Source organism: Orbicella franksi, chromosome 5 (assembly GCF_964199315.1).
Source record: "Orbicella franksi chromosome 5, jaOrbFran1.1, whole genome shotgun sequence".
NCBI lineage: Eukaryota > Metazoa > Cnidaria > Anthozoa > Scleractinia > Merulinidae > Orbicella > Orbicella franksi.
Window position 1 is genome coordinate 16,449,236 of NC_138149.1, and position 20,762 is coordinate 16,469,997.

The window sequence follows — 20,762 nt, forward strand, 5'->3', positions numbered from 1 at the left end:
ACAAAAAAAGTGGAGTCTTAAACTTGCACGTGGTGAAGATTTTTTAATAGAGTCCAAATTTACTGAAATTTGAAATAATCCATCACCTGCCCTTTCAATGCAAGTGGGAAAGCTTTGACGGAGGCGAATGTTATAAAAGATTACGAAATAAATTCTTCTTATGCGATATTGAAGTACAGGTGACACAGGACCCTGGAATATTCCCCGGAAGGCGAATAAGCGGGAACGTGGAGAATTAGGAACTACACGCACGTTGTAAGTTTCTTTTTCTTTTTTCAGCCCGCCTAAAGTTTTAGTTTGTTTCAGGTAAGTTTGACATTTTAAATTTGTTGTATTGCGTGTAGGCCCATTTAGAAGTGGTTTTATACTGTATGAGGGTTCAAATCTAGCGGCCATTAATATTCCCAGCCCTTTGTATATATATATTCATAAACATGCTGTTTAGGCAATCAGTTCATTTATTGCTTTCTTCCGTATTGAATTATTTGCATTTGCAACTTTTACAACCGATATTTCCCCTGAGAGTTTATAGTCCCTGAGGAAAGAACGCTTAACTTGGCAGGAACAATAGCCTGCTTAACTGCATTGAAAATAAGTCAAATAACTGACCTAATCAACTTGGATCGCTGATTTTACTGAAAACATAAGAACAGGAACTATTCAAGAACGAGGTTTAAACAACTAGTTTATTTTTTCAGTCTGAAAACGTCATACAGCACACCAGTAAGAAACAGTGTTGTACGAAGTAATTAGCTTCCACTAGTAATATTGAATATGTTTACATCTGTCTTGAAAAAGTCCTGTTTGCAATTAATACACTGCCAGTTAATTAGTTAGCTTACTTAGTCTAGTCTCAAGAAATCAGGGCATGTGTGTGCCGATCTAGGCTTGATTTGACTCCGGCTTTTCTTGTTAATCCTTGCAACTGAGCCTGGAACATTTCTTACGTTGGTGGCAACAAATAAATAACCCCTAGAACAAAAACAGCCATCTTTGGCAAAAGTGCCCATAAAAGAAATGATGTTTAGGACCATTTAAATACAAAATAATGATCCTGAATATAAATATTACGGATCAGCTATTATAAAATAACTGAGATACAACGCACACTCTCACTGGTTGATAGTTGTGTTTAGATGAGAGTATGTAAAGATGGTTGTGACATTCACACCCATTTTTGAGAAATGTTTGTAAAAGCAATAGGGTACTTTTTCCCCAGTTACATAGCCTCATGTAAACACTTGGAGAGTTAGGAGAAATCTTGAAAGTTGTGCAAACTCTTGACTGTGTCGCAGATTTGTGTTGCTGTCTCGAATTCTCCAAACCCCCTCATGTTTAGATGAAGTTGTGTAAACATGGAAAAAGTACTCTATTGCTTAAAACTGAATTTGAACTTATTGAATTTAGATGTGAAAGTGGTCTGTGATACCTGTGATTATTTTCTAAACTGTCAGTGTGAATCAATGATCCTTTATCTACTGTAGGTGGCTGTCAAAAGACACCAATTAAAGTATTAAATCAATGGGATTTGAGGACAGAAAATTCTTAGAAGCTGCTCAAGAAATTGACAACATAAAGCTGGATGGATATGAGTTCTTTACAGAGTCTGTTAAGGAATCTGTGGAGTGTAAAATCTATAGAAAATACGTAGAGGTCAGTTTACGGCATACCATTAATATTACTGGTATGCTATATATATCTCTTTTCTCCTTCATGTATAATAACAAAATGACTAATCACGTGGGAGACAGTAAGTTTTTCCAAGTATCTTGACATTTCCCTTAAACAAAGTGAACAAGAAAACCATCAAAATTCAAGAAACCAATTCATTGTTTTCCATACTGAGCACTAACATGTAATTTTCATTTATGTGCCTGTAGACTTTAGGGTTATACGAGTATAAAATAATGGGATCACTGGAAGATGTTGGTCCTGATGTGTGTAAGCAAGTTTATATGGACTTAGAATACAGAAAGAAATGGGACGAGTATGTTAAGGGTGAGTGTATTAATAAGTAAACCCTCATCATGACTTAATACCTTGAAAAATGGATCATGTTTGCTGTAGGTCATGTCCGTCGACACTATCAACCAATATGTTGACCAACACTCAGTCAACATATCACTTTGGAAGGAGGTTGGTTACATCTTTGACATGCCTTAGTGAAACTGCATGATGCAGCCAGATGCAATGCGATGTCCTCATTTTAAATGAGAATCTGAGGGAGGGCGATCACCTGGGGGCGATCATTTCAAGAATCCAAGGGATGCGGTTCCAGTCAAAAGACCCACATTTCACCTATGCCCACCATAGAATCTTCAGTAGCTCGGTAGTTAGAGCATCCAGCTAGATTATGGAGGATCGTGGGTTCAAATACCATTTGGAACTTGGATTTTTTTGTGAGTTTTCAGTTGATGCTATATATTGCTATCATTTAATATTCTTTATGTTACTCACTTTGGAGGGTGGTTGATTACATCTTTGATATGCCTTAGTGTGACTGCATGATACAGTTAGAAGTTATGTGTCATATGTATCTGTTCAGTTATTGTTTGGCTGTGTGACCACATGATGTGGTTCCAGTCAAGAGACCCACATTTCACCCTTGCTTGGGGCTGTCATTAAGGGCCATAACCCATAACACCTGTTACCGCTGAGTATGCTTGATTTTCCCTTGATGCTACGGGTGAATTGTTGATAGAATTCAACAACAAAGTAACAAGTTTGCTATGGGTGTGGAGAACGAACCTACAGGTGACTCAAAACTTAATGACAGCCCTGCTTGCTTACCAGAGAGTTTCCAGTAGCGCAGTAGTTAGAGCATCCGGCCAGTTCATGGAGGGTCATAGGCTCAAATCCCATCTGGAACGCAGATTTTTTCCCAAGTTTTCAGTTGATGCTATTTCTATCATTTACACTGTAATTAATATTCTTTCTTCTATTTTTCAGAACTTTATGAATTTGATGATGAAGGAGTCCAAAGTATTTACTGGAATGTAAACTATCCTTGGCCTATGTCAAACAGAGATGTATCCTTACTGAAGTCCATGTTGTAATATCCATAGCTTTGTACAGAGAGTGAACATCCAGAGTATTTAATAACATGACTTGTTCACATGAAAATTAGTTCTACCAGCATGGCACATGGCATGTCAGATTTATTAACATGATTGACAGTGGTGGAGACAGCAAAATTTGTGACTCAATCTTGTTCATTGATTTCTCAGTGGGAAACACAAGTTAGCTTTTAACCTGGTGTGCTGCTGGAAGAGATGTTCAAAACTTTCTTTAAGTCCCCTTTACAGACACTTCAAAAAAGCCAAGAAGCGGCCGCCATTTTCTTAACAATGGCACACTGCTATGCTAATCACTATCTATCACAGAATAGATAGTGAGTAGTGTAGCCAATCAGAGAATGGCATTCCAAATTATTCCTGTAAATTTTTTTAAACACTTGTAAATAATCACATTTTATGAATATTTTACGATGTATATAGGCCTAATTATTTTATTTTAATTATTTTTAATATTGTTACAACTGTTACTATTTCTTTCTTTTTCAAATTTTAACTTTTGAGGGCCATTAGGTTATCAGTTCAAATACTGTCAAATGTTACCCTCGTAAAATAAAGTCTTACTTACTTACTTAATTACTTACTTACTATTCCTGATAGAACGCTAGTGGATTTATACTAATACTTGATATGAAATGAGCATGTTTTTATTTAGTGTATCATTAAGTGTTGCAATTTCATTATTGATAGATCAGACATGCCATGATTTTTTTCTTGTTGAATTTCATGCTCACTACTGGTTATAAAAATGTTCACTTGGCATTTTTCCTTAATGCAACATCACAATGAATGTTCCTCTAAATATAGTACATATACAAAAGAGCTTTGCGTGAACTGGAGGTAAATGGCATTCCGACTGTAGTTGTGTTAGCTGAGAGCAATACAGGCACTAAGATTCCTGTGAAAACAGGGGTAGTTAGAGTCAAAGAATATCAACAAAGTTTGATTATCCAGACTGATGGTAAAGTAGGAACAAAAGGTAAGATCTTCTGACCCCTATAGGGTAAATATGTTTTGAATTTACCTTCTATCATCTGGGATTGTTTGAAAGATGGATAAAGTTTATCATATAAGTTATTTATTTACTAATTTACTATAACGAGTGGAAAACTAATTGGTTTTGTTTGCACTTATCTATTCTTCATCCTAATTGAACTATCAGGGTCCAATGTGGTTATTATGTAATTAAGCAAAATTGGCTTTTTATTAAGTCAACTTTTTTTCATTTATTCCTTAAACCAAAACTTTATTTAACAAATAAAGAAGCCTAAGCCATGTATTACACTGTCATAAAACACAATGGGCATTTGAGAATACAAAGGAAATGTAGAAAACACAAGCTGCTGGCAAGTGTTTTCTACATTTCTTGAGCATCCTCAAATGTGCGGAGTGTTTTATTGCAGTGTAATACACGGTTTAGGCTTCTCCATTTGCTTTATGATATAGAGGTAATGTGGCAAAAAATGATAAAGCATGTTTATACTCCGATACAACATGGGTTTTTGACCAACCAGAGCACATGCAGGGTCCTATCTATATTATAAAAAGTATTATAAAGTAATGTATTGGAGATATTTACCAGTATGCGTAATTATTGTGCTTTTTTGTATATGCTTCTGCAACGTGTGATCCAAGTTTGGTCAAGCCATGATTCATATTTTGGCAAGGTTCAGTTGAGCCAAAATACCCATGGCAAGACCAAATGAGCTTGATATGCTACTGAAGCATACTAAAAGGTACGCTCAGTACCAAAACATTCAGCCATAAATTCAGGGCCATATCAGATCACTGACATGATATCTTGGGATATCAGGACAGTGCACATGGCTTCTGATTGGCTTATTGCAAACTTTGATACAGTGATACATGTAGCAGATAGAGCACTATTGACTGACTGACTGACTGACAGACTGACAGATGGACAGATTGAGGGAGGGACAGAGAGACGGATAGACTAACTGACTGACTCACTTAATCTCTCTGTGCATGTCTGAACATAAGGCAGTACTATTAACATTAATAGTGGATGGCCAATGTTTTGAGTTATGGTGGCCCTTATGGTTCTTTTCTTACTCAATTGTGATTGTGAGCTTGAGTTTAGAAATGTTCATGTAGTCAGTGAAAACAGGTTAATTAGCTTGCCACTTGCTCTTTCTGAAAAGGCTGAAAACCATCATGTTCCTTTCAACACTCTCACTCCACTCTTTTTTTATTTCAGCATTTATACATTGTTTTGATAACCCAGGCGGTCTTATACCAACATGGCTCATCAATTGGGCTGCAAAGGTTTGTACTGATGAAATAATGCTGCAAATTTTATTTTTGACTGCTGTTGTTGTGCTTGTTGTGCTTAAGAAACTGGAGATAAGCGTGTCAAAAAAAAAAAAACCAAACATGTACTGAACAGTCATGATAGGATTGACAAATTATTTTCATTTTAGCTGAAAATTCCTGACAAGATTGTCAGTGGTCTAAAAATCCAACCAAGAAACTATCTTTGAAAAAATGGTCTTCTTATATTCTGAGTCCTTCCTTTCCTTTAGAAATACATTCTAAAATGTCTAATCTGAAAATGGAAACAATGGTTAATCACAAAACTTTAGTAGCCTTCTACATGTTTAATTTTATTAAATACCTGGCGCCAGTTGTTTGAAGGGTGCATGAATAATGCTAGCAAATAAATCATCATCCAGAGAATAAGTGTTGGTAAAACAAACTACGCTAATCACTAGGTAGTGATTTATCCAGTGGATAGAACAACTAGGCTCTGGTTCATTTTAACTTTCCAGTGAGAGTTCAAATGAACAGTTTTAAAAGTAATATGTACAATGTCATGTGTTTAAGGCAAAGTGCATTTTTTTTGTTCTTAGACTGGAGTGCCATCATTCATGAACTCAATGAGAAGTGCCTGTTTAGGTTATGAAGAATATATATCATCAAAGACGACATAACTACAGTGTAAAAAGCTTTAAAGAACAGACAATATTTTTAAAAATTTAGTTAATGGTTTGAACACAGTGCTAAGAATCAGTGGTTTGCCTGGTGTGATCACCCAGGTAAATAATAAGGTCCTGAAAAGGATTGTTGCTGGTACATGTATCTGGCACTACTAGCTACTGGAAAACCTGCCTCTGAAGCTCAGGAGACTGAAACGTCGTTCACTGGCAAACATCAACAACATTTCTTTTCAGGACTAACCTCTGTACTTGGGCAATCACACTCCACAAACTAATATTCCAAATTATAAATATTTACAACACATTATGCAGGTACACAATTATTTTAATATTCTGATTGCTCTGTTTGACTTTCTGGGTGGAAGACGTGTTCTCTATAATAAAGTACAGTGGAGCCCTGTTAATCTGGTCACCAACAGACCACAAAAATATGGCTGTATTAACAGGGTGGCTGTATTAATGGGGTTATTTGAATAAGAAAATCACTGACTGAGCTTTTGTTTCTGCCAGAATAAGGTGGCTGTACTAATGAGGTGGCAATATTAATGGGGTGGCTGCATAATTTAATGGGTGGCCTTAAGGCAGGGTTCTACTGTATACGGACTTCACATAACTAGAAATCTTTAGGGTTGTTTCAACAGTATGAGGAAACTGCATTACAGCTTCCTCCCCAGACAAACACAGTCTCTTTGGGAGCATGTGACTCAAGGAGAATGCTGAAATTCACGATACAGTGTATTTACAAACATTGTCAACTAATGTTTACAATCTGCCGCAAGTGTTTTATTTTTGATATCATACATGTAATTCATATTTACATGAGCCTTATTTCAGCCTTATTTGCATAATTTTACAAGACAAAGTCATCAACTGATTTTCATTGTCCACATCAATAATTCCAAGCAAGAGCGGGCCAGCTGAGGTAGAAACACTGTTAAGAGATTGCCTGTTCCATGACAGGACTACAAATGTAATAACAGAATTACTGTTGGTGTAAATATCAATATTTATGTGGCTAGTAAATTATGAAGATGATAAGTACAAAATGTATGCCAAGAAAATAAATTTGGTGTTTCAGATTCTAGTCCTTTTGAAAATTGTTTTATTGAATCTTTGACAAGTACTGACATTTAGTTCTAGTGCATTCTAAATTTAACTGCACCTTTCTTTCATGTCATTGAACCTTTGGCGTCAAGGACCTTGAGACTCCTGGACAAGAATAAAGCCATGAAGGCATTAAGACATACCACTTATGACAAACTTGATGAAATAACCTTTAACTGTAACACAAAAGGGTGGACTCTCCAACATGTTTAGTAAGGAACAAATGTGTTGCTAGCTCCTTCCTGTTGAATTTGAGTTGTCTGACGGAGTGGTTATTTCATGATGCAGTTCATAAAGTTGTCGTAATTGTTCCTCATTTACACTGGTTAACTGTTCTTCTGATAATTGGCCTCCAAAACCCTTCCCTTCTTCCTGTTGTCTCTCTAACAAATCAGCATACATCTGAAGAAACAAGACCAGAATAGAATTAATGTTAGAACCTTTCTTTCAAATAGTTCTCCCTCATTGACAAGCTAAAAGGTCTTAAAAAATTACCACTGTAACACAAAGTGCTAACAAAAATCATTGGGGAGGGAGGGTGGGCAGGCAGTGGATATACATGTCATGCACTGGTAGTCAAATGTTGGATGTTTGACACTCCAGAATAAATATGAGTTTACTAACTGAATGGGAGGGCCGGATGTGACAATATCTCGCATGAGGAATGAGAACAGCAATGATTGTGTTAAAGAACTGAGGGTCAAATATTCTCTTGTTATGGCCAACCCAGACCTGACTTACCAGTAGCCATTTATTCCATAACACAACCTTTATTGAGCTACATTTCAATGGAAAATTGTAAAAATATCTTGCTTAATGTATCATGTCTTGAGGCAGCCAGCTTTCTCCAGACATCAACCACTCTTGCTCAACATCTGTTCACTTGTTTTCTACAGGATTATCCCTTGCCTTATAAATATATTGTCATCACTTGGGAATGGCAGCAGTGGTCAATAGGCGTTATGCTTACAAAACAAACATCAATAACAAAACTCAACCCTTACAGCCACACCCCACCCCTGCCTCCATCCCCGCCCCCAAAAAATACCCCACAACATGTAGGTGTCAAGCAAGGCTGGACTTAACGTCAGGGAAACGTATAATTCAAATGAAAACTGTTTGATAATCAGGCAATTTGCGCCATTATCACTGAAATCCCTCCCCCACCCTGATGTTACATCAAGTTAAAACAGCTGTATCAATGCTAGGAGTAGACCCAGTGTGGGGCAACAGCAAACTGGTCTGAAGACATGATTGATCATTGCAGTTATACACAACTTCAGCAGTTGTGAAATTAAAGCCTGAAAACAAATCTAGGCCCAAACAGTGTTTGGGGCGTTATATAAACAATAGCCTCCATTAGGTGCGAAAATATGCTCGCATATTTGTCCACGGACATTATCTGTTCCAAGAAGCAAACAGTTTTTTGAGAATGTATCTCAAGGAAAACTGTGAGCTTCGAGGAACAGATAATGTCTTTTTTGCAACACTCGCAGTTTTGAAAATTGGGGAATATTCTCGGATATTCCCCAGTTTTGGCTGGGGAATATTCGGTCACATGACGCATTTAGACCAACCTTGCACGAGCGAAAATATTTGATGGATTATAAGATTAAATATCCTTTGCCTTCGAACCCATGACCTCTCTGGTATTGTAGAGGTCATGGGTTCGAATCCTGTTCAGGCTTTTATTTCACAACTGCTTACGTTGTGTATAACTATGATGATCAATCATGTCTTCATATCTTCTTTGCAGTTCAAATATATGATCTTTCCTATATTCACTTGCATGCAAACTAGTCTGTTATGCGTGAGATGTGTGACATAACACGTATGTCTACCAAACAGATCAATGGTTGAACAAGTTGGTTTCTTATTTAGTTTGCACGTTTTGCTATGACTAAAGTAACGGCAGACATCGTGCCTTTCTTGAAATTTGTCCATGATTCTTATCGTTTTAGCTAATACACGACAAATTTGTTTGATAGATAGGGATTGAGTTACTACAGTGAATATATATACCTACTTTCCATTCTTGAATGAACTCTGTGATCTGTTCTTGAGTAGCATTTTTATGTCTCCGAAATTCATCCCTTAAATACTGGTCTCCTAAAGCTTTGGGGATAAGAGGAAGGTTCTTATGTAGCTTGAGAATACGCCGGTAAAGTCTCAGGGATGGATTCATATTGCATAAGCAAGTGGAAAAGATAAACGAACAAACAAATACTGCCAGGCGCAATACTCTCGTCCAGTCTCTCGCCGTTGTTTACTTTCGTACAGTGCCAAGACATGAAACGAAGAGAAGACATACATCTGAATACATTTACAACACTAATAGTGTATTATGGCGTGCAGGTGAAGCTCGTTGTGGGAAGTCAGGTTTGATCTGTTTGGCGTTCCTTCTCGCCCAGAATGTTCGTCCAACGTCTTCCGATCACAAATAGAATAAGACGGTCGGCCGCAGGTTATTGTTTAAGGTAAAAATGGCGACTGTCAGTCAATCAAGTACATCTGCAAGTCCGAATGCGACGGGAGTGTGGAACCGATTGTCTCCAGAAGAGTTTCAACAGCTTCAGGAGTACACTAAGTGTAAGAGATTTTATTTTACCTTCTTCTTTGGTTAACCAAGTACTTGAGCGTGTAGTTAATGTTTGGTGTTGTTTAGTGATAAGCAAGCTCTGCTTCGCCTTTTGATATACTAGCTCATCACCGAATTCAAAGCTCCGATGCCACTTCTACTTTCGGAGGTTAACATACGAAACCATACTGTTCCCTGATTATTTCACAATAAAATATTAACATGGCTGAAATGTTGTAAACTGAAATGACATGTATTCGGTTTAACTTTTAAGAAGTATATCACGTATCGTAATAAGCACAACTTACGCTAATATCTTTGCACCAGGCAAAGCTAACAAAAAAATTATTATTGTGCTTCTGTATTGCTGTTTTAATATCTCTAAAACGAGTTGATTACAGACCGTGCAACACACATATATACTGTATATTGTTTATGAGGAAAAACGAATCCGGATTTCAATACCTTAGTATTATACTAAGCCTATGGTTTTACGTGTCCATGTAGTAATAATATGGCGGCTAGTGTTATTAGTCTAATTTTTACATGTATAAACAATGATGCTCGTAATTTTAAAGACAAGGGAAGATTTGGATGGGTGGTTTTGTAAGTGCGTTTTTCAGTTCTTGCCAGCTTCTTGTGTTTATAATAAACCTTTTTGTGTCATGTATAAAGCCTTTAAGGGAAGACTATATAATTTGGATGTTTATTGATTCCATCGGTACATTTTTGTTGCTCTCGCGATGCATGTTCACTTCGTCGTAGCGTTTCTCGGTGTGGTAATTTAAATGACTTAAATTTCGTCGTTCAAAACCGGGAATTTCTTGGTTAGAAAGTACTTTCGTAAACCGTTTTTGCTGACCTAACCGACGTTTCTAAATTGTCACATTTTGGGTTTCGTATTAAGATCTTTCTGACGCTATTTAAATGAACAGTTTATGGCGACAAATATTATTACCGGTTGCTCTGAGAGGATTTGCTTTAATTTGAAGCTCAGATATTCACGAAGAAAAGAAAAAAAATTCAAGTTGATTTTTTAACCTTCTCTGCTCAGTTGTGGTTTATTGGTGTGGTTTAGAGTGCTATCAATGTGTTATATATATCTTCGTTTCGTTTGTCGCAAATAACAGGTCACATTCAGTTGTGATTTAAACTAAGACATGCCGTGAAAAATTCTCCTCTTTTTAACTTAAAAACGTGGTGAAATCCTCGTTTTGCTTTTGGTGTGATATTATCACATTTTCTATTTCATTCCAATTGTATTCTTGGAATTTTTCAGTTACACCCTCCAATGTTTAATATTACACTGAGAAATGTCTAAGTGTTGTCATAAAATATTTATAGTTTTTGGCATACAAACACGGAGTGACAAACAAAATACCATCTCTTTTTGCTCCATATGAAAGGTAAAGAATGTCACAAATTGTCAGAATTTTTTGTCAATTAATTTTTGGTAACCATCCCTAAATTTATATATCATTGTTGTTGATAGTTCTTGGAATTTCTCTTCATATTGCTGTTAAATTTTATATCAACTGTGACATTAAGCAAGCCTCGATATGCAAGTCAACACCCTTCGAGTTACCTGTAGTTGTTTATTAAACTGTTGTCTAGTTGGTTTGTAGCTACACTGTGCTTGCAAAACTCAATACATTAGTCAGTATGTGCTTATGACAGATGAACTTTGTGTCAGTAAAGCCGACAAAAATGAACATTTTATGTATATTTGTGTATACTTCTTTATTTCACCAACTCTGAAAAGATGTAAGCTTACTTCATCTAGAATTCTCAGTTAGGTGCTTAATTGATGAATTTTAATATGTGGGTCATCATTTTAGGTTTTAGCTCTGTAGCTCTGGTTGGCTGTGTTAATGATTCCCTACTGCTTTAAAGAATGTGGGAGCCAATAGGGAGCCTAAAAACTCTATCAGGCTTTCTGTTTCCCCTTAACAACAATTAGACTTTCTCTTTGCAATTACCACAAGACAGCATTTCCATAAGTTGATTGTTTCTTAAAATATAGAGAATTTCTCTGAAATCTTTGGCATTCAGTCCTTTATAAAGAAGGTTGTACATGTATATGTATTTGAACATAATAACATATTATTTTACTATTATTTTGTTTATTTTACTTGAAAACATTTTTGACATGTCAAATTCTGTCCAAATGTCAAATTTTAATTCATTCAGAGTGAAAAAAACATTCTGCAGCATTATTTATTGCTATTAGTTGTAAAAGGATAGCAATTAATGTGAATATTCATTGAAATTGAAGTCTCTGGCTGAGTATGGTTTCCTTGTCTTAAAAATGAGCATTTCAGAATACTATGCTGCTGATAATGATGAAAGAGAAATGGCTAAAGTCAAGGCTGTTTTGCGGCTGATAAAATCATGTGAGCCCTCACAGCTTACATTTACATGTGTACATATGACCTTCTTGTCAGAGCTGAGAGTAATTTTCAAGTGTAATGAATACAATCTAAAATTACATCTCCATGTGGTATTCTTTTTAAAGTTTATTTTATTTTGTGTGCCCTGAAGTACAGTTCTTCTTTTTGTAAATTAAACAATCTTTCATCCTCAGATGCCAAGACTAGCCGATTGACTGATGTTCTTCAACAGTTCCGTGATGGAGTTTATCCACAGTACAATCCAGAGAAAGTAAGTGCATATTGATGTTCACAGAGTCTGAATAATTATCATTTTAAATCCCCATAAAATTAATAGTTATTTCAATTTTATTTGTACAAGGACCATACTGCATATGTTCATATCTACCCCTGCATGTTTTCATGTGATTATGAGTTTCTCTTATATCACTTCTTGTGTGGTGTTAGCTTTATTTCATGTGTTAGAAAATCCTGTAAAACATGCACATGTGTGTGGTAACTGTCAATTATTTTTATTTAGTGAGGAATTTTTTTACTGTGTAATACAACTGCACAAAATGTGTTGCAAAATTAAGGAAAGCAGACATACTTTCTTTATAGAGAGTAAAATTAATATAATTTAGAATGGTAGCAAAACCAAAACCAAAGTAATCACTCTAGCCTGTCACAAAGAACACAGACAATCAATTCATTACTGAACCAATCAAAACTCTAAGTAAATACATGTAGCTGATATGAAACAAGAGAAAATGTGTGTGATCAATTCACAATGACTTTTGGTGTTATTTCTGATTTGATTACAAAGTGGTGTGAGTCTCTTACAGTGTGCCAGCCAATCACATAGCATTGTAATGCAGAACGGTAGCAAATGCAAATGAGTTTTGACGCTAAAGTGAAAATGGCTTTAACACAGTGGAACAAAGTGAGGTTGTATTCTCAATAATTACCAGGGTAGCAATGGTGAGTTTCACTGACACGTAGCACATGGAAATTGTAAATGAACAGCACTTTTAGATGTTCACCAGGATAATGTGAGTCACTGCTTCATTTGAAATGTAATTACTAGATCACAAACTTTGACCAGCATGTTGTGGTTTCACTAATAATAACTACTTATAAAAAGAGTACAGTCATTTTTAGCAGCCTTGCAGATTGCATGAGTTTTGTATACAAACATTTTGACCTTCTCATCGTCAGAATTTTTGTAAATCAGAATAAGAGGGGTGACTCATAATACACTCGCGTTAGGCAGTACCATGTACACTGTAGTGGTGAAAATTGTCTTCTAAACTTGAAGCATAGTATCTCTGAATTAATCTCTTAATTATAAATATCCATGATTTTGCCAATACTATTTGCATTATACTGATCTGTATTTTATAGTTTGGAGAAACATATATATCTGAGCAAATTCGCACAAACATGCCTGCTAGGTTTTCGCAGGCTAAGCCAGCAACTTTAAACCCAGGGGGGGCTCCGTCAAGGCCAGGCTGGACACATGGCCCAATGACTGGCCTATCTGCTGGTGGCTTGCTGGCGGCCAGCTGTCAAAAGCAGGGGGGAGGAGAGGGTGTCTTGTATTGACACCCCCACCTAGTTAGCTGAGTTTTCAGTGTTAAATAAGCTTGATATTGACTATGTTTCTGGGTATTTTACTCAGTTGTTTGACCTTGTTTGAGGCTTCTGTGTTGACATGCCACCCTGCTGGAGTGGTCCATGCCACATGCATGCGTGAGGGGCCAATCTCCTAGCGAGGGGGGTGGTCAGAGGACTTCTGGCTGCTGGGACTGCCTTTGAGTCAATGCAGGCATGTTTCTGCGAATTCGGTGAGATATATATATCAACCCTCCAAGTTGCGACCATTTTAGTTGCCATGGTGACTAGAAATTTGGAGCTGGCGACTAAATTAGAACGCAAGTCGCCAGCTCGGCGACCAAAATTAACGTGACCTATGCGTCAGGAGCTTGAGCGGACTATCATCCAGAGCGAAAAGAAATTAGTTCTGAGCATTAAGAATTTACTTTGCAAAACTAGTTGTTGTGGGATTTTAACCAACAAAAATGGAGACTGAATAAAATGAAATGTTACACAGTAAACAGAGATCAAGGAATTGCATTCAGTTGAGCTTGGGACGAGACGAAATTTGTTCCACTTGACTGAACTTTGGCACGTGACAATTTTACCTGGAAGCATGAGACAACGCACGCAATGCGGTCATTTGCCATCCAAAAGAAGAGGAATTGCAAAAGCTTGGAAAGCTTGACGGTGACAGGATCCACAATATATTTGAGAAACATCCAGATGTATTTGAGAAACGTATTTTGTTTCAGTGGACACGAAAATACTTGACTTTACAGCAAACTTGATAACACAAGTACGGGGGATTCTATAAATAAAAAAAAACTGTGATGAAAAGCGGCTCGCAGTTGTAAATAAATTTCACTTGTGAGAACGAACCTGGGTTTATTTTTAAATTGTCAAAGATTTCATCAAGAAAAAATATCTGTCTTAGTAATTGCCCTAAAACTTGTGAAAGTATTTTCACATTGAGTATTCGCGTTCTGCGGTTCACATATTAAATTCAAAACGACAAACAATTTGAGGGTGAACTTTTCTGTCCATTTCAATACAGTGTTTAATTTTCAGATGAAGTTTTATATCGTTTGCTTATTCAAGCAGAAAACGAGGTTGAACATTTAAAAAAGATCATAAGCGATAAGGTAAAAATAGTGTTCACTTTATGGTCTCAGCAAGAATTTGATGCTGCCTTGATAAACATTGGAAAACTTTCCGCCATTCAGCTGCGAATGAGGTTATCTTATTTTAACTTGGTATAATCTGTGTCGTTTACACTGCTCCTGTTGTGTGAATTATAAATGATATACACAAATATTTCTGTGTTTTGTGAAGCGACTTTTGTTCTTAATTTTCATCAAATATTTTCATTGTGATCAGAAACTATTTCATTTGATCATCAATCATTCCAATAAAAGCATATTTGAATCAACATTAGGTAGTTCTTTCACTGAACAGTACTTCAATTTACTTGGTGGTTCAAGGAAAATGTTATTAACAATACAGTTAGATAATAATAAAATTATTATTTATTATTAATTAATTATTAATTTATGCATATATTTTGGCGACTAAAATTTTTCACTGGCGACCAAACCTGAACAGTCAGTGGCCAAATGGCCACTAAGGAAAAAAGTTAACTTGGAGGGTTGTATATATGTTTTGAGTTAGTCCCCAGAGTTTCTTTACATTCCCAATATGAATCAAGTTACATGTACTTGTATTTAAAATCCAGCACCATCTGACAGTTTTGAATATAACCTAGAGAAGATGAGTCCAAGGATTGACAATATTGTTGAAAACCAAGTTTTGGTTTATTACAATGCAAAAAGATTGCTACAATATTTCAGCACTATTTCGGAGCATTAGATTGTATTTGGCTCTTTACTTCAGAGCTAAATACACCAAGAAATGCAGCAATTGCCATTTGGCCTCAATATTACATTTTTGATTCTTTTTCCCACACTCAGTCAGAAGCCCTGTAAATATAGATATTCACTTAAATAAAATAATGTAATAGTCTATAAGCAATAGAGTGCCTTTAGAAGAAACACAAATTATTGTTAAATAAATATAAACCACAATATTGAAAGGCTGTTTTCTATTTGACAAAAGCATTTCACACAATTCATCCCAAAACTGTGAACTCCTAAGGGTAATAACAGCGTGATGTTTTGTCTGGCTTGTGATTGGGGTCTTGAGACCAGGGCAGACCTAGACAGCAACTGGAACAAGAACTCTAACAACAACCTTGATTATTAGGATTTTAAATCTGGTCACTGTATCAGTTAGCAAACTATTCCTCAGTTGAAAATGCAAGGTGAAAATTCAAATGAAAAACAATTCAGAAAAACAATAGAGAATGCTATAAAAATAATATGCAATACGCATGCACACCACCATACAAAATCATCAAAATTTTTCATTCAAGTAGTTGTTGATCAAGCCTTTTGTTGTTTGGCAGTGTTCCTGTTACCATTAGAATAATGTTGAATAAAATTCAAAAACCAGAAAGTTTTTTTTTCTCAGTCCTATACATGTACATGATTTGATGAGTACCTATTATCTGAAATATTGTTTGATGTGTTATCTTATAGACAGTAATAATGTCAATCAATGTCAGTCCATAATGAAAAACTGAGCAGAAGACTGAGAATTAGTTCTCAAGTGACATGAAAAAATAAGAGTAAATAGAAGCACCAGAACTCAGAACGCTTGCGAGGAGATACAGTAACAAACAGTCTCAGCTTTCACTGGCTGAAATGTCAATAACACAAATATCTTTTCATTCAATACTGTACATGGAAGTTTGTAAGGAAAAACAGGACCAGAAATTTTACACCCAATCTGTTTTAGCTTCAGTTTAGAAGGAAGTTTTAATTGCTTTTGGTGCTTTCTTGGGTCTGGAAAATGCAGTTGTGATTACAGCTGAGCTAGATTGATTGATTTGGGTTTTTAGAAAAGCAGAAAAAAAAATTTCGTTTGAGTTAGTGGTAGCTTTAAGTTTTATTACGCTCAATGGATACATAACATGATAAAGGAATTTGATTGCCATTAAGCTTTCAAGCGTTAGTTTACATTTTGCAAAATAGAGAGAAACACAGACTTCATAGCCTAAGAAGTTCTCGATAAATTACAGAAGCAGCATTTTCTAGCTAATTTTTATTTCATTCACAAAACCCAATGTAACAAAGTGCTCTTAATCACAATCTTCAGTCCTAATGTACATGTTTCTCTACAGCCAATGGATTACGAGGGCTTCAAGTTATTTATGTCGGCTTATCTTGGCAACAATGTGAGTGAGGATTTGTGCGAGCATCTCTTCTGGGCATTCCACAAGCAAGTTGCTGTGCAGTCGCCATCACTGTCACAAACTATCATAGACAGTGTGGCTGTTTCTGTAGTTGCGTCTAATTCCCAACAGGATGTCAACAAACATGATCAAAGGAGACGTGAGTTTATCTGATGTGTATTAAATTTTTGGACTTTGTTGCTCATAGCAATATATATTATTATCATTTTAATCATAAGTTAGGTATGGAAATCCTGCTTGTTACCTTTTTTTATTACATGCATGCTATTTACTCTATATATACACAAATAGGGGAACTAGGCTAATTACTTTTTACTGGAGTTTCTTTTTTCAAAAGAGGTAATCAGGTCATTCCAATCTATCTCATGAATTACATGTAAGAACAGTGCACTTGGGTCCTCAAAGAACTTTTTCTCAAGGTACTGTATACTGCGTACAAGCATGTATTAATTGCATGGTTCTTTGGAGTCTTGAAAAGAATATTTTGAGCCTGCAAGGATTGCACTGATGAGAACTTGTCATTTCTGGCGCTTAATGTACAGTTACTAAGTGTAGCAGCAAAGTAACATGTAACCTGTACAAACAAATCAACATGTAGCACTGCCAAATAATAGTCAATTGTTTGAACAGCATATTAACAAATAAATGGTTTGGAGTCAATGAAATTCTTTTTAGTCAATAACATTAAGTCTACAAGATTAACATTTAAAAAACAAAATGCCAAAAATGTGTAACACATTTCCACAGCGCACACTTATTCGTAACTAAATGTACACAGGTGTAATGTTGTAATTTACATTTGCTTTTGGTTGGATCTTTTTCCCTTAGGTTAGTTTTTATTTTCCTTTGCTTCATATTAGAATCATTTGATAATAAATATGAAAGTAATGAAAATAAGAACCAGTCAGTTTGAAGCTTCTTATCAATAAGCAAAAGCAAATTTCAACCATTGTAGCATTTGCATTAACTTAGTTTTTTCCATTTGACAGTCAGCTTTGAAAGGCAATAAGTTACTTTTAGTTGATGATCTGAAGTTGATGTGAAGTCACTTGAGATGTATATCACCAAATTTTGATTGCTTACAGCCTAGTTAGCTCTCAATAATTGTAAGGGTAACCCCTGCAGACACCTGTATCCCGCATTGACTCTTACTCATAGTGTCATTTTGTCATTTTGCCATTTCTTGATTTAAACACACCCACAAGACATCATGTAGGAAAGGATCAAGGAGCATGACTGGGATATTTGACTCACCAGTGCCCAGACCTCCACTGTTTCAGAGCATACCGTACAGACCACAGGCACTATTCACTTTACATGTAGAACACAGTGAAGTGTACCAAAAATTGATCGATACTCTCATTGGTACACACACATAGGGTCAAGGAAGCTATACAAATAAATACAATCTACATCACCCTAATAACATCAGCAGGGATAGTGGAATTGAAATTCCTAAAGCATGTATGACCGCAGTCCTAGAACAAAACAATGGGAAAATGGTACAATTGCCAGTGGACCACCTAGAGAATGACATCATTGTGGAATAATGGAACAGTGAAGGGTCAAAATGCATCAATTACAGTCTACCTTCATGACCCTTGGCTGGGGATATTGTGTTGTGTTCTTGGGCAAGACACTTTACTCTCACACAGGGTTCGTACGGGTCTTGGAAAACCTGGAAAGTCCTGGAATTTTATTGTGGCATTTTCCAGGACTGGAAAGTCCTGGAAAAGGGCTACTGGTCCTGGAAAGTTCTGGAAATCTCTTAAACTCAAGTAAAAAAATATGAAATGTATGGCAGACAGTAAGGTGAATTAACATTAAGATCTTGGGAGTGAAAGGGTTAATGTGAATTTTAGAGTCCTGGAAAAATCAATCTGAGTCCTGGAAAACTGGAAATTTGTTTCTGAAAAAGGGTACGAACCCTGTCACAGTGCCTCTCTCCACCCAGGTGTATAAATGGGTACTGGCAAACTTAATGCTGGGGGTAACCCTGCGATGGACTAGCATCCCATCCAGGGGGGGAGTAGAAATACGCCTAGTCGCTTCATCCACAGAAACTGGGATAAGCTCTGGCCTGGTGGGCCACTTGGCTCGTATGCAGACTTTACCTTGCTTTATCTTCTTTTCATGATAAAAAATTAATGATTATCAGTCAACCTCATTGTATGATGAGGGCCAGCATTGAGCAGTGGAAATGTGGCAATCTTCATCACAAGTTACCACATCATATGAAAAACAACTGTACCTTACAACAGAGAATAACAATAACCTTTTTTATCACAATAAATTGTGTCTGAATAATTCAACTGGCCCTCAAACTCTTGTTTGTTTAGAATTGTGAGAAAATGAAAACAATGCAAACATTTTTACATCTAGTAATAAACATTCATTAACATGTATATTAATGAACACGTGATAAAGACGGATTTTTTTGGTTTTAAATTAAATCAGATACCTGACTGTTATATTAATGTATAAATAAATTAATATCAGTTATCACTGTTAACTAACTGTTAATAATTCATTTTAAAACATTAACTACACATTCAGTTTCAGAAATTCCAGGTATCCACAGTGGAGCTGGAACTGCAGCGCTGGTTGCCACGGCAGCTGCTATAGGGGTTGGCGATAAACCTGAAATAACGCTATCTAAAGCCAATGATGATGAAGCTGAACCAAGTGTTAAAGCTAATGGTTCTCCCACAGTTAAAACTAATAATAACGATTCTAAAGCCAGCGTACAACCTTCACTCACTTTGTCACCAGCGCCAATCCAAGATTCCTTAGGGCTTGGTACGTGGGGGCGAAAGTCACCTGATTTAAAACATCACTTCCGAAGACACTCTAGTGGCTCATTCATGGGTTAGTAACTACATTTAACAACTGCAGTAATAAATTGACTCCAGTACAAAACATTCAAAACATCAATCTACTTAAACTTAATAATTTTTTTAACAGTATATTTAAACAGTATTTTGTTGAACATTTTGAATCAAAAACAACTCAGTTACATATTAACAAATCATTACAATCAATCAACCATTATTACCACGTACTGATTTTTCTGTTTCTACTGTAGTAAATAATTCACAATTACCAGTTATCCCTGCATGTCTTGACAACCTTAAAATGTTTCTAAATTTATTAAACCGGGATTTAATTAAGTTTTGATTATACTGACAAATATAACACTGACTTGGAATGCCTAAATCCACAGTTAATAATACACTGTGAGCTTCTCATTATCAATGTTGGCTTCAAAGTGATAAATCTTAATTCCCTTTTAAACTGTTATGTTACAGGGTCAAAGTAGGTAAAAAATGATGAACTTCTCTTATATGCTAAACTCATTGTTAATATTCTTTACATCTGTATTCTTGTTTGTTACTTCTGTGTATATCACAGCAGTTTCCAAGGCTTTCTGACAAATACATAATTAACGTTTTCTGGGGAAATGTGGATGTTGATTAAGCAGCCTATAAAAATTTTGTTGAAACCGAAAATCTTGGGAAATTAACTTAATGGAGAGACTGGGTTTTGAACATTGTCCTGTTAATGTGGTAAACTTGAGTGAATGTAACACTTTGGAGGGACTCAGTCACGGTATTTTCAGTTATTTTGGCCACATACAAAATTACCTTTAAATGATAGGAAAAACTGAAAATAACAGTTTAAGAAGAGAGAAAAACACCACAGAGATAATGATAAACCATAAAGGAACAAGGATGGCTAAGGATAGAGAAGATTGACACGGATTGCAAATGA

At 35.9% G+C, this 20,762-nt stretch overlaps 3 protein-coding genes across 7 annotated transcripts in view; 2 read left to right on the forward strand and 1 right to left on the reverse strand.

Annotated features, from left to right (window-relative positions):
• The first annotated feature begins 22 nt into the window (after positions 1-22).
• On the forward strand, positions 23-6,563 carry LOC145486407 (phosphatidylcholine transfer protein-like). 2 transcript variants are annotated; one of them, XM_081465062.1, is made up of 7 exons: positions 23-306; positions 1,485-1,653; positions 1,881-1,998; positions 2,950-3,029; positions 3,882-4,053; positions 5,293-5,360; positions 5,945-6,563. In XM_081465062.1, exons 2-7 carry the CDS (start codon positions 1,522-1,524, stop codon positions 6,023-6,025), a joined length of 651 nt encoding a protein of 216 aa, XP_081321188.1. In that variant the 5' UTR covers positions 23-306; positions 1,485-1,521; the 3' UTR covers positions 6,026-6,563. The 2 variants fall into 2 exon arrangements, with proteins under 2 accessions (XP_081321188.1, XP_081321189.1); XM_081465063.1 differs by lacking the exon at positions 23-306 and having other exon boundaries at positions 1,116-1,653.
• A 1-nt stretch (position 6,564) lies between these two features.
• Positions 6,565-9,320, reverse strand: LOC145486412 (succinate dehydrogenase assembly factor 3, mitochondrial-like). The gene is made up of 2 exons (XM_081465068.1): positions 9,162-9,320; positions 6,565-7,537 (listed from the first exon to the last, which is right to left on the reverse strand). Exons 1-2 carry the CDS (start codon positions 9,318-9,320, stop codon positions 7,367-7,369), a joined length of 330 nt encoding a protein of 109 aa, XP_081321194.1. The 3' UTR covers positions 6,565-7,366.
• Positions 9,321-9,422: 102 nt separating this feature from the next.
• Positions 9,423-20,762, forward strand: part of LOC145486404 (diacylglycerol kinase beta-like) — a 32,635-nt gene continuing 21,295 nt past the window's right edge. The window contains exons 1-4 of one of the 4 annotated variants that reach the window (XM_081465052.1): positions 9,423-9,724; positions 12,298-12,374; positions 16,920-17,130; positions 19,548-19,859. In XM_081465052.1, coding sequence (XP_081321178.1) covers positions 9,619-9,724; positions 12,298-12,374; positions 16,920-17,130; positions 19,548-19,859 — 706 coding nt within the window. In that variant the 5' untranslated portion in view covers positions 9,423-9,618. The remainder of the gene's footprint in view (positions 9,725-12,297; positions 12,375-16,919; positions 17,131-19,547; positions 19,860-20,762) is intronic. The other 3 variants (XM_081465053.1, XM_081465054.1, XM_081465055.1) reach the window with 3 other exon arrangements.

What these genes read in the sequence shown, in the direction of transcription:
- LOC145486407 (XM_081465062.1), top strand. Translation starts at nt 1,522, where the DNA reads ATGGGATTTGAGGACAGAAAATTCTTAGAAGCTGCTCAAGAAATTGAC. An exon ending in TCTATAGAAAATACGTAGAG is followed by an intron (nt 1,654 to 1,880) that starts GTCAGTTTACGG and finishes ATGTGCCTGTAG; the next exon opens with ACTTTAGGGTTATACGAGTA. An exon ending in TGGTAAAGTAGGAACAAAAG is followed by an intron (nt 4,054 to 5,292) that starts GTAAGATCTTCT and finishes TTTTTATTTCAG; the next exon opens with CATTTATACATTGTTTTGAT.
- LOC145486412 (XM_081465068.1), bottom strand. Translation starts at nt 9,320, where the DNA reads ATGAATCCATCCCTGAGACTTTACCGGCGTATTCTCAAGCTACATAAG. An exon ending in AGTTCATTCAAGAATGGAAA is followed by an intron (nt 7,538 to 9,161) that starts GTAGGTATATAT and finishes TTGTTTCTTCAG; the next exon opens with ATGTATGCTGATTTGTTAGA.